Below are 11,434 nucleotides of genomic sequence, written 5' to 3'. Positions count from 1 at the left end.
TGATGAGCCTGATAGTTTTAGCTGCTTTTTGGAAATTCACAGAATATTGACCCTGTGTTGCACTGGTTTCTGTATCTGTGTGCTGGGGAATGAGGAAAATTCTTTCCCTTCCGGGAGGCCTTTTGCACCAATACAATACATAACACATAACCCTGGCATCATATGAACAGTCTAGTTTCACAGTCTTGCCCTCCTGCCTAGATGTTGTTGGTGGGGATTGAATGACATTTTTGGACATGCTAGATCCTGTAGATGGAAAAAATAACAAGACTGATCCCCTGAACTGATCTGTAAGGGAGCTGGCTACCAGGGTATGAGTTAAATCTTCGGTCAAGGCAGAAGGAGTAAAAACTCTGGTTCCTTTCTCCTTTCTTCTATTTTCCCAGGAATGTCTATCATAGTTAGCCATTGTTCATCCCCTCTGCTCCCTACCTCCAATCCCCCCTCAATCCTAAACTGTCCTCAGCTTCAGTAGCAGCAACTATCCCTATCAAGGAAGACAGAGGCCACCAGTGCCCATGATATGCTGAGAAGAGTCATGTTGGCACCTCTATCTCTAGGAAAGGAATCTTCTGCTCGGAGCCTGGGATTCATTCTTATTCAGTTTTTTGTAAAGCTCCACCTAGAATTGGTGGAGAGGGACACTGCAGCTGTTTCAAAACAGGTTTGATAGGGAAAGGTTGCCAGATCATATCCTGCTCACACTTGCATGGACTAGGTTTAGCTGTTCGTTGTGTTTAAGATAGCTGCTTTCCTCCTGAAAAAGCTGTTCAGTTATTCTCCAGAAATTTGGGGGCCATGTACATTTATTCTCAGATTTGGTTTGACATTAAAAATATATAATACCTGGCTCAGTCGGTTGAGCATCCGACTTCAGCTCAGGTCACGATCTCACCGTTCAGAGTTCGAGCCCCACATCAGGTTCAGTGCTGACAGCTCAGAGCCTGGAGCCTGTTTCAGATTCTGTGTCTTCCTCTCTCTCTCTGCCCCTCTCCTGCTCGTGGTCTCTCTCTCTCTCTCAAAAATAAACATTAAAAATTAAAAAAAATATACATAATACCTGTGTTTTCTTTCCCAAATAAAAAAAATATATTTTATTTTTTAAAGTTTATTTATTTATTTTGAGAGAGAGAGAGCATGCGTGCATGCACGAAAGAGAGGGGGGAGGGCAGAGAGAGAGAGAGAGAGAGAGAATCCCAAACTGCCCCAGTGCAGAGCCCGACTTGGAGTTTGAACTCACGAACCATGAGATCATGACCTGAGCCAAAATCAAGAGTCAGATGCTTAACCAACTGAGCCAACCAGGCACCCCAGAGAAAAAATATTTTAAATTAAAATACCAATGAGGATCTCCATCCTTGTATGGGGGTAGATAGATATTTTTACAACATGGAATTTCATGATAATACTGGTAGCCATGCATTCTTTTCTGTTTCCTTTCCTGCTCAGTTCATGTTTTCAAACACTTTTCTTTGAAGTCCACTCTCTTATCTGATTATCTGTATTTCGGATTAGGCTTCTGGTTGTGATCTAAGTAACTACATTTCATTAGACAAAAGAAAATTCCCATTTTATTCAATGTTATCTGCCCTGGGCCCAGCTATAACAACAGATCATGTCTATGATAAGATGTTATTTCCCTGATTCCAAGTCACTAACCAGTCTGTGAGATTTGGCAAAAATAACCTTTTTTGCTCTATTCTCACCTCCAGCCCCTCACACTGCCCAACTAAAAAAAGAAATCTTGGAACCACCATGCCGTGTTGGTCATCTCCCACAATTTTATTTAAAGAAACTAGACTCACTTGCAATGACCACTTTTGGTTAACAATAAAAATAGTAAATAAATAGCCCAATAAAAACAGTAGATAAAATTTACGGAACACTTAACATGTTCTAGGAACTTCATGCATGTGATCTTACTTAATCCTTGCCTTGTGGCAAGACACAAGGAAACTTGTGAGAAATTATTACTCTTCCCACCCCAGAAACTTGCTTAATATGACAGAGCTAGTGAATGATGGACTTGGGACCCAATAGCTTTTTGAGACTGAACTTGATTACATACTACTTGTCACCTACCCCCCCTTCTGCTTCTCTTTCTTTCATGTTTTATTCCAAGTTAAAATAGAAAAATTACTTAACTCTTGAGTTGAAAGAACTGTTACTGTTGTCGAGAGATGTAGAAACTAAACAGCTTTTATCCACCTTATTTTTTAACTCAATTTTATGGGATCTAAGTTATGTAAAGTCACGTTTCAAATGTAACACTTAAAGAGTTTAACAAATGTATACTCCTGTGTAACCACTACACCAATTAACGCATAGATTATTTTTTATCACCCTATCGGTTTCCTTATGATCCACTGTGCTCAGTGCCTTCCTTGGGGACCAAGATGGAAAAAAATCATACCACTTGTATGATTTTTGTATTAAATTTGCCATTTTCTGGAATTTCTTATACGTGAAGTAACCAAGGAGGTACTCTTTTGTGCCTAGCTTCTTTCAGAGTAATGGTTTTTTTTAATATTTATTCATTGTTGATAGAGAGAAAAAGAGAGAGTGAGTGGGGGAGAGGCAGAAAGAGGGGGACAGACGATCTGAAGCAAGCTCTGTGCTGACAGCAGAGAGCCCAACGTGGGGCTTGAACTCACGAACTGTGAGATCATGACCTCACCTGAAGTCAGACACTCAACCAAATGAGCCACCCAGATGCCCCCTTTAGAATAATGTTTTAAACATTCATACACATTAATGAATGAATTGGTCATTTATTTTTGTTGCTGAGTAGTAGTCAATTTTGTGACTATATCAGTTTCTTTATTCTTGTCCATGTTCTTTCTTCTGCCATCTCCAATCTGCTGTTGAGACCATCTCATGAAACATTCAGTTTTTATATTCTTAAGTTCTAAGATTTTCATTTGTTTCCTTTTTTATGGTTTGCATTTCTTTGCTGAGATTTTATTTCTGTTCACTTACTAAGAACATTTTGATTCGATTTTTGGGATATATATTCTTTTAGTTCTTTGTACATAATTGCTTAGCACTTTATAATATTTGTCTGCTAAATTCAATAACTTGAGCCATCTAGAGTTATTTTCTTCTTTAAAATTTTATTATTTATTTATTTATTCATTTATTTATTTATTTTTGAGAGAAAAAGAGAACACAAGTGAGCAAGGGTCAGAGAGAGAGAGGAGCAGGGCGCACCTGAAATAGGGCACAAGCTCACCAGAATTGGGGCTCGAGCTCACCCCATGTGGGACTCGAACTCATGAACTGTGAGATCATAACCTGAACAGAAGCCACATGCTTAATGACTGAGCCACCCAGGTGTCCTCCCAAAGTTAGTTTCTATTTGCTTTCTTCTTGACTGTGAGTCATATCATATGCATGACCAAGCTAGGACACCATGATGATGTATGGCGAACTTTGCTGCTTTTTTTTCTCATTCAGTGGGACACCTATTTTGTCATGACTCTTTGACTGACCATCTCTCAGTAACATCATCAAGAAGATGGGACCTTCACCACTCTTCTGCCTGTACCAGTTTAAAGAATATAAAGTCATTTTTTTTTTTACTTTAGTTACTTATTTTCGAGAGAGACAGAGAGTACAAGTGGGGGGCGAGAAAGAGGGAGAATCTCAAGCAGCCTCAGCCCTGTCAATGCAGAGCCCAAAGGTGGGGCTCATGAGATCCTGAGATCTCATGACCTGAGCTAAAATCAAAAGAGTTGACTAACTCAGCCTGAGCCACCCTGGCGCCCTAGGAATATAAAGTCTTTGAGGAATTGCAAATTTTTGAGTCTTGCGTTTCTTGGATGATCAAGGATTGAGGTCTCATGGCTTCTCATGCCTGATCAGAACATAGAACATGATACCTCAATCTCATAAAAGGAAGGGTGATTTTCTCCCCTCCTTTACTCAAAACATAAACATCACCATATGAACATTTCCCACATTTCCTCTTGCATCTGGTTTTCAAAACGATCCCTCCCAGGACAGAAGGATGACCCAGTTCCTGCCCTCAGGCTGCAGTCACTGTTATAAGCCTCTCCCAGAATGAATCCTGTACTCCCAGGACCACTGCCACAACAGAGTGCCCAAAACCATTTTCAGGAGGGTCTCCATCCTTTGGCTCCCCAGGAAATCCAGTGGACCGAGTCAGCTTCTGAATGGGCTTCCTCAGCCAACGGTTAAGTTCCGAGTGAGGCCTGTTTGCAATTGTTTCCAGAACACTGTAACTTTGGAGGACCACCAACCAGAGAGACATCACAGCTCTTTCACTCTTCATACAGAACTACATACCTCTAGCTAGAATACTTTTAAAGCAATGCTTCCCTGTGGCCAAGCTGAGAAATGTTGATTAAAATGGATTTCGGCTTTTCTTTAATAAGTTTACATCTAAGATATGTCTTTTTCTTGCTGTAAGGAAGAGCCTATCAATCTACTGGGTTAGAGAGAGAATTACTCCAGAATGAAGAGAAAAAGGAAAATCAAGGGAAAAATATGTATGCAATTATATATAAACATGTATGCATATATGAAAACAGAAGAATATTTCAAATAGTGTAACATTTCACTGTACCATTTGCTTGTTCAGATCCCTTTTAGTGCTCATTAATGCCTTCAGGATAATGTAAAGGCCTCTTAAAATGGCTTATAATTATTTTCACAAAGTGGATTCTGCTTATTGCTTTAGTTTTATATTTACTGTTGCCTATTTTGAGTTGTATGCTCCAGACATTCTGAATTCCTTTAATGTAATTCTCTAATTTTGTCTTTATACTTTTGCACATTCTATTTCTCTTTTTCTGTAATAGTCTGCCTGACTCCCTCTTTGACGAATGCTTTTATAAGTCCTAATTTAGACGTCACCTCTCCCAGGTAGCCTTCCCTTTAGACGCCTCTGTTAGGTAGTTTAATTTTATTTGCCTCCTGTGATAGCTTTGATTACCCTATTTTGTAACACACCGCACAATATTACACGATTCCTGAAGGCATACACAATGTCTTTCTTTTCTGATTGCATCTCCTATGTTGAAGTCTAAGGCACATGTTGGGTGTCAAATGAATGAACTATTATAAGAATCTCAGTTCAATAGAGAACACATTTGGCAAACCCACAAAGATTATGATTGCTCATTTGTAAAACTGAGATTATGGCTGCTTTGCAGTGTTAGTTTGAGAAATATAAATAAAACAATATATAATGTTATTCATGACATAATCTTGGCCTTTAGTCCTGACATTCACTATGATCTTTATTGCCTTTTATGTGTTGTTCCTACTTTTAAGATCACTTCCATCACTTCTGTCCTGCAACCTGATTAACTCCTGCTAAACTTCCTGTCTTAGCTTGGGCATCACATCACAGACTCTACACTGTCTTTGACTCACTACTAAGGCTGGGTGGGGATGGGATGCTATATGCCTTCAGATCACCCTTTGCTTTCTTAAGCTTAGTCCTTGATTCACTTTAGAGTACAAATCGAGTGACAGAAGATACTATACTCTGCATTTTCTCACAGCTCTTTTTAAGTTCTGGGTGTAGAACTTAGCAGGTACTCAATGAATAATTGTTGATTGATCAAATGAATAAAATCTGAGAGCAGCGTTAGCTGGAAATTTTTGTCCTTGCATTACTCATGAATACTTGAGTATGAATGAATTACTCCTGATATAAGATGCTAAAAAGCTGATCATTTGCTCACGATGACCTAGCACACTCATGACGAGGTCAATGGTAGAAAGCAACTCTTTATTAATGTCACTTCTCAAGTGTATCAAATAAGAAAAGGCTATAGACTGATGAGTGTGGGAATTAATAAAATGTGAACATTGTAGTATAAAGAGCTTGAACAAGATTAATAGGGATGAGATTATATAAAGCATTTTCTTTTCTAGTATGACTTTTTATATCATCTTAGGAATGTAGAAAATACATCAATATACTGCCTCTCTCATACATAGACATGAACTAGGGTAAATATAAATGGCACTCAGAGTGAAAACTGTACATTGTAATGGAACTTTATAACTAAATTTGAATAATTTATAAATCATATTAAATATATCTGAAGATAAGAAAAGGTATTTGATTTATTGACTTAGGATGTTAGAAATAGTTTTGTTAAGAAGAGGAATGTATAATAACTAGACTTTTACCCATATTTCCATACATTTTGAAATTTAGATGGACTGCATTGTATCACTTATATGTGAAATCTTTTTTTAAAAAGTTGAACTCATAGAAAGGAGTGGAAAAGTGGTTGTGAGGGGCTGAGCAGTAAGAGAAGTAGGAAGAGGTTGGGGAAAAGCTATTAAAAATAAATGATAAAAAATTGAATTCATAATAATAGACAGCATATAATAATTATTAGAATACACATATAGATAAATAGTATGTGTTATGTAAAATAATACATAATATTATGTCATGTTATGTATTTTTCCCCAGCCATGCCCTGCCGTTGTGAAATATATATATGTGGAATATACATATATACATACAGGTATATATACGCACAATATATGTACAATATATAGTGATATAATATGATGGGCATCTGAGTCTTGCTTTAGCCAATTTGGCATTGCAAGTTGTGATGGAAGTAGAGGTTTAAACGATGCTTTCATGTCTCAAGTCTTGCTCCCCCATGATTGATGTATGCCTGACCTAGGCTGCCAGAGGATAAGGCACATGGAGAAGAGTTGAATAGTGATAGTTATCCTAGACAAGGCCATTCTAGACCAGCCAACAGCGAGCTGTCTTCAGACATTAACAGTGAGCTCAGCCAAACCCAGAAGAAATGCTCATCTGAGTCCAATCTAAATTCTCACTTCACAAATTTATGAGTGAAATAATTTATTGTTTTAAGCCCCTAGGTTTTATTTTATTGTTTAAAAAATATTTTTTATTTTTGAGACTGGGATCATGAGCGGGAGAGGGGCAGAGAGGGAGCAGAGGATCCGAAGCAGGGCTCAAACTCCCAAACTGTGTGATCATGACCTGAGCAGAAGTTGAACGCTCAACCGACTGAGTCACCCAGGCGCCCCTCAGCCCCTGAGTTTTAGAGTTATGCACCATTATTGTAACAATAGCTTACAGATATAGCAAAGGAGATGTGGGTGCTTAATTGAACAGCCTATGGTGTGGCTTCTAGAAGATAAGACTATATTGCATTACAGTAGAGTAGGTAGGCTCTCCAGTGAACTCTGTGTTGACTCCATGATTAGATGTCTCATGGGTCCAGAGATCTGGGATCTCTGAACCTATCCCAAATGGAATGACTATTGCAACTGTCTCTTGTGTAATATAAATAAATAGCTTCTTAACTCAGGGACCACGTTGGATGGCCACAGATTTTATTCTTAGAAAGGTATTTCAGGAATGCCTGTAGCTTTATGGTGATGAAGAATCAGGAGAAAGCTCCTTTGCAAATATTACACACACACGCACACACACACACACACACACACACACGTAGTCTCTACATATATATTATTTACACAAGTAGTATCTTGTTACCTCAAGAAAGCCATGGATGTCTCATCCTAATTCTCTTTTTCATTCTGATAGCTGGCATCTTTTTTTTTTCTCTTTCAGCATGAAATTCTACATTTAAGAGACTGAGAATTCATGACATGAAGAAGAAAACTTTTTCAGGGCGACTGGGTAGCTCAGTCAGTGAAGTGTCTGACTTCGGCTCAGGTCATGATCTCACAGGTTGTGAGTTCGAGCCCCACATCAAGCTCTGTGTTGACAGCTGAGAGCCTGGAGTCTGCTTCAAATTCTGTGTCTCCCTCTCTCTTTGCCCCTCTCCTGCTCATGCTCTGTCTGTCTCTCTCTCTCCCAAAAATATATGAACACTAAACATTTTTTTAAAAAGAAGAAAATTTTTCATAGAAATTCAGGTTAACTAATTTCCTTCTATTCATCACATAAGTGAAAAGCATAAAACCAGTGGTCAGTAAATGTTTGAGGTGAATGGAATCATACACTTATTGGGCTGTAGGGAAATGATTTCATCTAGTTCTAACCCATGTTTCACAGGAACCTGAGTGACTAATGAAATTGCCAAGCTCATACAAATTGACAGTGGAACTTAGAATATAAAACATCAGGATATTTTTTATTAGTCATCATGCTCATTTCATTACCACCTATTTGTTAGGAAAGGGGAATCCCAGGTAGGTAACTTGGGCCATTTAGATCACTTAAGTTTGGAGCTGAAAACTGCTTGTATCTTTGATTAACTGACAACCTACTGGAGACTTATAATTAATAAACGTTTGGGATATTTCTTACATCTTCTAACTTCTTATGGTCCTAGGGTGATCTTGGCCTGGTTCATCACCCTTTGAACTGCATCCTAAAGGCTCCAGTGTGATACATCCATCTCAACAGAGAATCAGGATGGCTACCCAAAACAAGATGCTTGCAGCTGGTAAGTTCATGACATGCCTGTATTTATTATGAAGATCCACAGGGCAGCACCTTTTACTGATGGACAGTGTGTCAAATAGTTCCATGTCTGCCTGGGGAAAAGAATACACAGTAAGTGATTCACTGAAGCAATGCCTAGAAGTATCTTGTGAGCGATGAAACAAATAAATGCATGTAACTTAAAACATATACATCCTGAAATGCATTTAATGTGAAGGCACAGTGATTCAGAAGCAATAACTAGGGATTATTTTGTTCATTTAACACAAAAATGAAGCACATGATTGCTGGTACGTATAGGCACATAAACATTCACTGGGAGAACTTGCAGTAGAATGCTGGTTTCCCCATCTCCAGGGTATCTTTTCCCCTAAGCTACAGGGGAAATGGTATCCTCATTCCAAGGTCTAGCGGGATCAAAGCATCACCAGAGATTGATGCTTTAGTTAAACCAGCAACCTCTCTCTGAAAGTGAAAAAGGAGAATGATTAAACTCTTTGACACCCTAAAACCCAAGGAACATCCTTAACTCATTTGAGGGACTTACTATGTATCTGATCTTCCTTAAAGCTCATCCCACTCACCTACTTTAAAGCATACCCTCTCTTACTGCTCTGTTTAAGTGGAAGCAAGTATGTGCCTCCAAGTATGAGCCCCCAAAGAGGCATGGACCCAGCTGCAGTTTTGTGTATAGGCTGCAGGTGCCTGGAGAGCACTGTGCATTCGCTGCACAGAAGTACAAGGCTGAATCTCCAGGCTGTGAGGCTGTGATGTGCAGAGACAGGTGTTTGGCACTTTTGTTGAGGTAGACTGTGAATCTTTCATCTTCATTTTTATCCACAGTGGAACTTATTGATATCACAAACTCGAGACTTTTGGCAGGGTATTTTTTGTACCATATGAAGTAATCAAACATATTATTATTGTAGTCACAGTTCAGAATAGAAATCTCTCGTTCTTGCACACTCAGGGATGGAGTTTGCTTAACTTGCTGCTGGTCAGCATTCTGTTGACTATTCACCCCTGTTTGGGAAGAGAGTAAATTTTAAATTATATTCTTAAAGTCCCCACAGAAAACCAGCATGAGCTAGAAAACAAAACACAATAAAGCAAAACTTCCCAATGATCTCGTCTCCCAGCCTTGTGGTGTTTCTTGAAGGTTTTCTACTGTATTCAGACCTCCCTCCCAGAACTCACAGTCTGGCTGAAGCCACAGAATCAACAGTGATACCCCCAGGAGCTTGCCCATTCTCCTGTGGACTCAGGTTGTCTTCTCTCCTGCCCAAACAACCATAAATCTGACTTCAACTTCCTGCACTTCTTTCATTTCCTTCCACAGAGGCTTCTATTTCACATATGAACAGTACTGTTTTTAGCTCTTTATCTTTATGAGAGGAAGCACTGCCCCCTTTAGCCCACATGTAGAAAAATTCTGAAAATGCATTTCTGTGTTTCCTTAGAATCAATTTGCACTCCCTCCCCCATAAAGAAGTTAAAATAAGATATTGGTGGTGTTTGGGGGAGAACACAAAGGTATGGTGCTATCTTTACCATGGTTACAAATTTAGAATACAAGGAGTTTGATAGCTTAGCCTTTAATGTAATTGCATTCCAAGATGGTTTTCAGAGGTGTCCATATTTGGTCTGAATGAATAAATGCCACAAGGCAATTAAATCTGATATAAATTCTGGACACTTACCTTAAAACCACAAATTAACACAACAAAATTTATCCCCTATATTAAATCACCCTCTGCACTGGATTTCCTCTCTGAGAACTTGGATGTGATCATTTGGTGTGTTCTGTGTTCACAAATGAGAAAGCATTACACAATCCTGTAAAGTTTATAGACAGAATGAAGCCATAAACTTGAAAGGCACCAGGAGATGTCAAAAGGCAACATGTTTGTTTGTCTTCACTCTTGGTCTATATCTAGTATATGTCTTCCCAGTTTAATCCAATGGAAGAGGCAAGAAGAATCTATTGTGCTTTCAATGCTAAATCAGTAGGGCAACTAGTCATTACTGCCGATGGTAAATCTCAAAATAATTTTTTGGAATTAGTTTGAGCAAAGACACAGAACACAAAATAAAACAATTTCCAATGCATATTTTATATGGGAAGAAACACTTAAAATTTTTATTTGAATTATAATGAAACTAACATGCTGGGAAGTTACACTAATTATCCAATTCAGGACAATCTGGTAAGTTGTGCGTGTTTCATATTACATGGTTGAAACTTTCATAATTCAAACTTTCTAGTGAAGAAATGTTTTCAAATTCACTATTGTATTTTTATATTTTATCAACATTTATTTCATTTCTCTGAAGTACCTGACACTGTGCTTGGTTAAGGTTTTAAACACGACTATGGGACTATCTTCAACTTTAAGTATCTGGTGGTCTAAACTGAAAGACTACATCCTTACGACACGACTTGACACATAAGGGTGCTTAATGAGGAAAACATAATGGTTATCAGTTAGTTCTACTGAGAAAGCTAGAAATGTGGAGTCAGGGAAGACCTCACAAAGGCAGAGCTCTTTAGCTTGATTTTAGGGAAGATTGACAAATTGACTTTGTAGGGGAAGGTCAGATTTCAAAAGAAAACAGGCAAATTATAGCTCAGAGTGCTGGGGGAAACTTGGTTCATTATAGTTGGAGTTAAGTGTTTGCAGTAGGAAGTTTCTAAACTGATGTCAGAAAGGACAATGACATACAGTTCATGAGGAACCACATCTGACACACTAAGAAGGCTGATTTTCTAGGCCCAGGGGAACTGCTGGACTGCAATGCACATACCTCCCCCTTTTACACACACACACACACACACACACACACACACACACACACTACTTTGGTAAACAAAAACATATGACACACAATGCACATATTTAAGCACAAGCCACAAGCCCCATGCAGAATCACTGGAGTTGGATCATAGTCTGTCTCTTACACAGGAAATTGGTTTGATTGGGAGAA

The 11,434-nt window shown here is 38.6% G+C and overlaps 1 gene segment (V, D, J or C); it reads right to left on the bottom strand.

The window, feature by feature from the left end:
* Positions 1-8,824: 8,824 nt before the first annotated feature.
* On the bottom strand, positions 8,825-9,969 carry LOC121031368 (T cell receptor alpha variable 29/delta variable 5-like). The segment is given in 3 exon segments: positions 8,825-8,914; positions 9,060-9,472; positions 9,647-9,969. Coding segments are annotated over 3 exon segments (555 nt in total).
* Positions 9,970-11,434: the final 1,465 nt, after the last annotated feature.

This window comes from Herpailurus yagouaroundi, unplaced genomic scaffold, assembly GCF_014898765.1.
Source record: "Herpailurus yagouaroundi ecotype Mexico unplaced genomic scaffold, PumYag 141, whole genome shotgun sequence".
Taxonomy (NCBI): domain Eukaryota; kingdom Metazoa; phylum Chordata; class Mammalia; order Carnivora; family Felidae; genus Herpailurus; species Herpailurus yagouaroundi.
The sequence above is the reverse complement of the archived record's forward strand: the minus strand, read 5'-3'. Positions and strand labels throughout refer to the sequence as shown.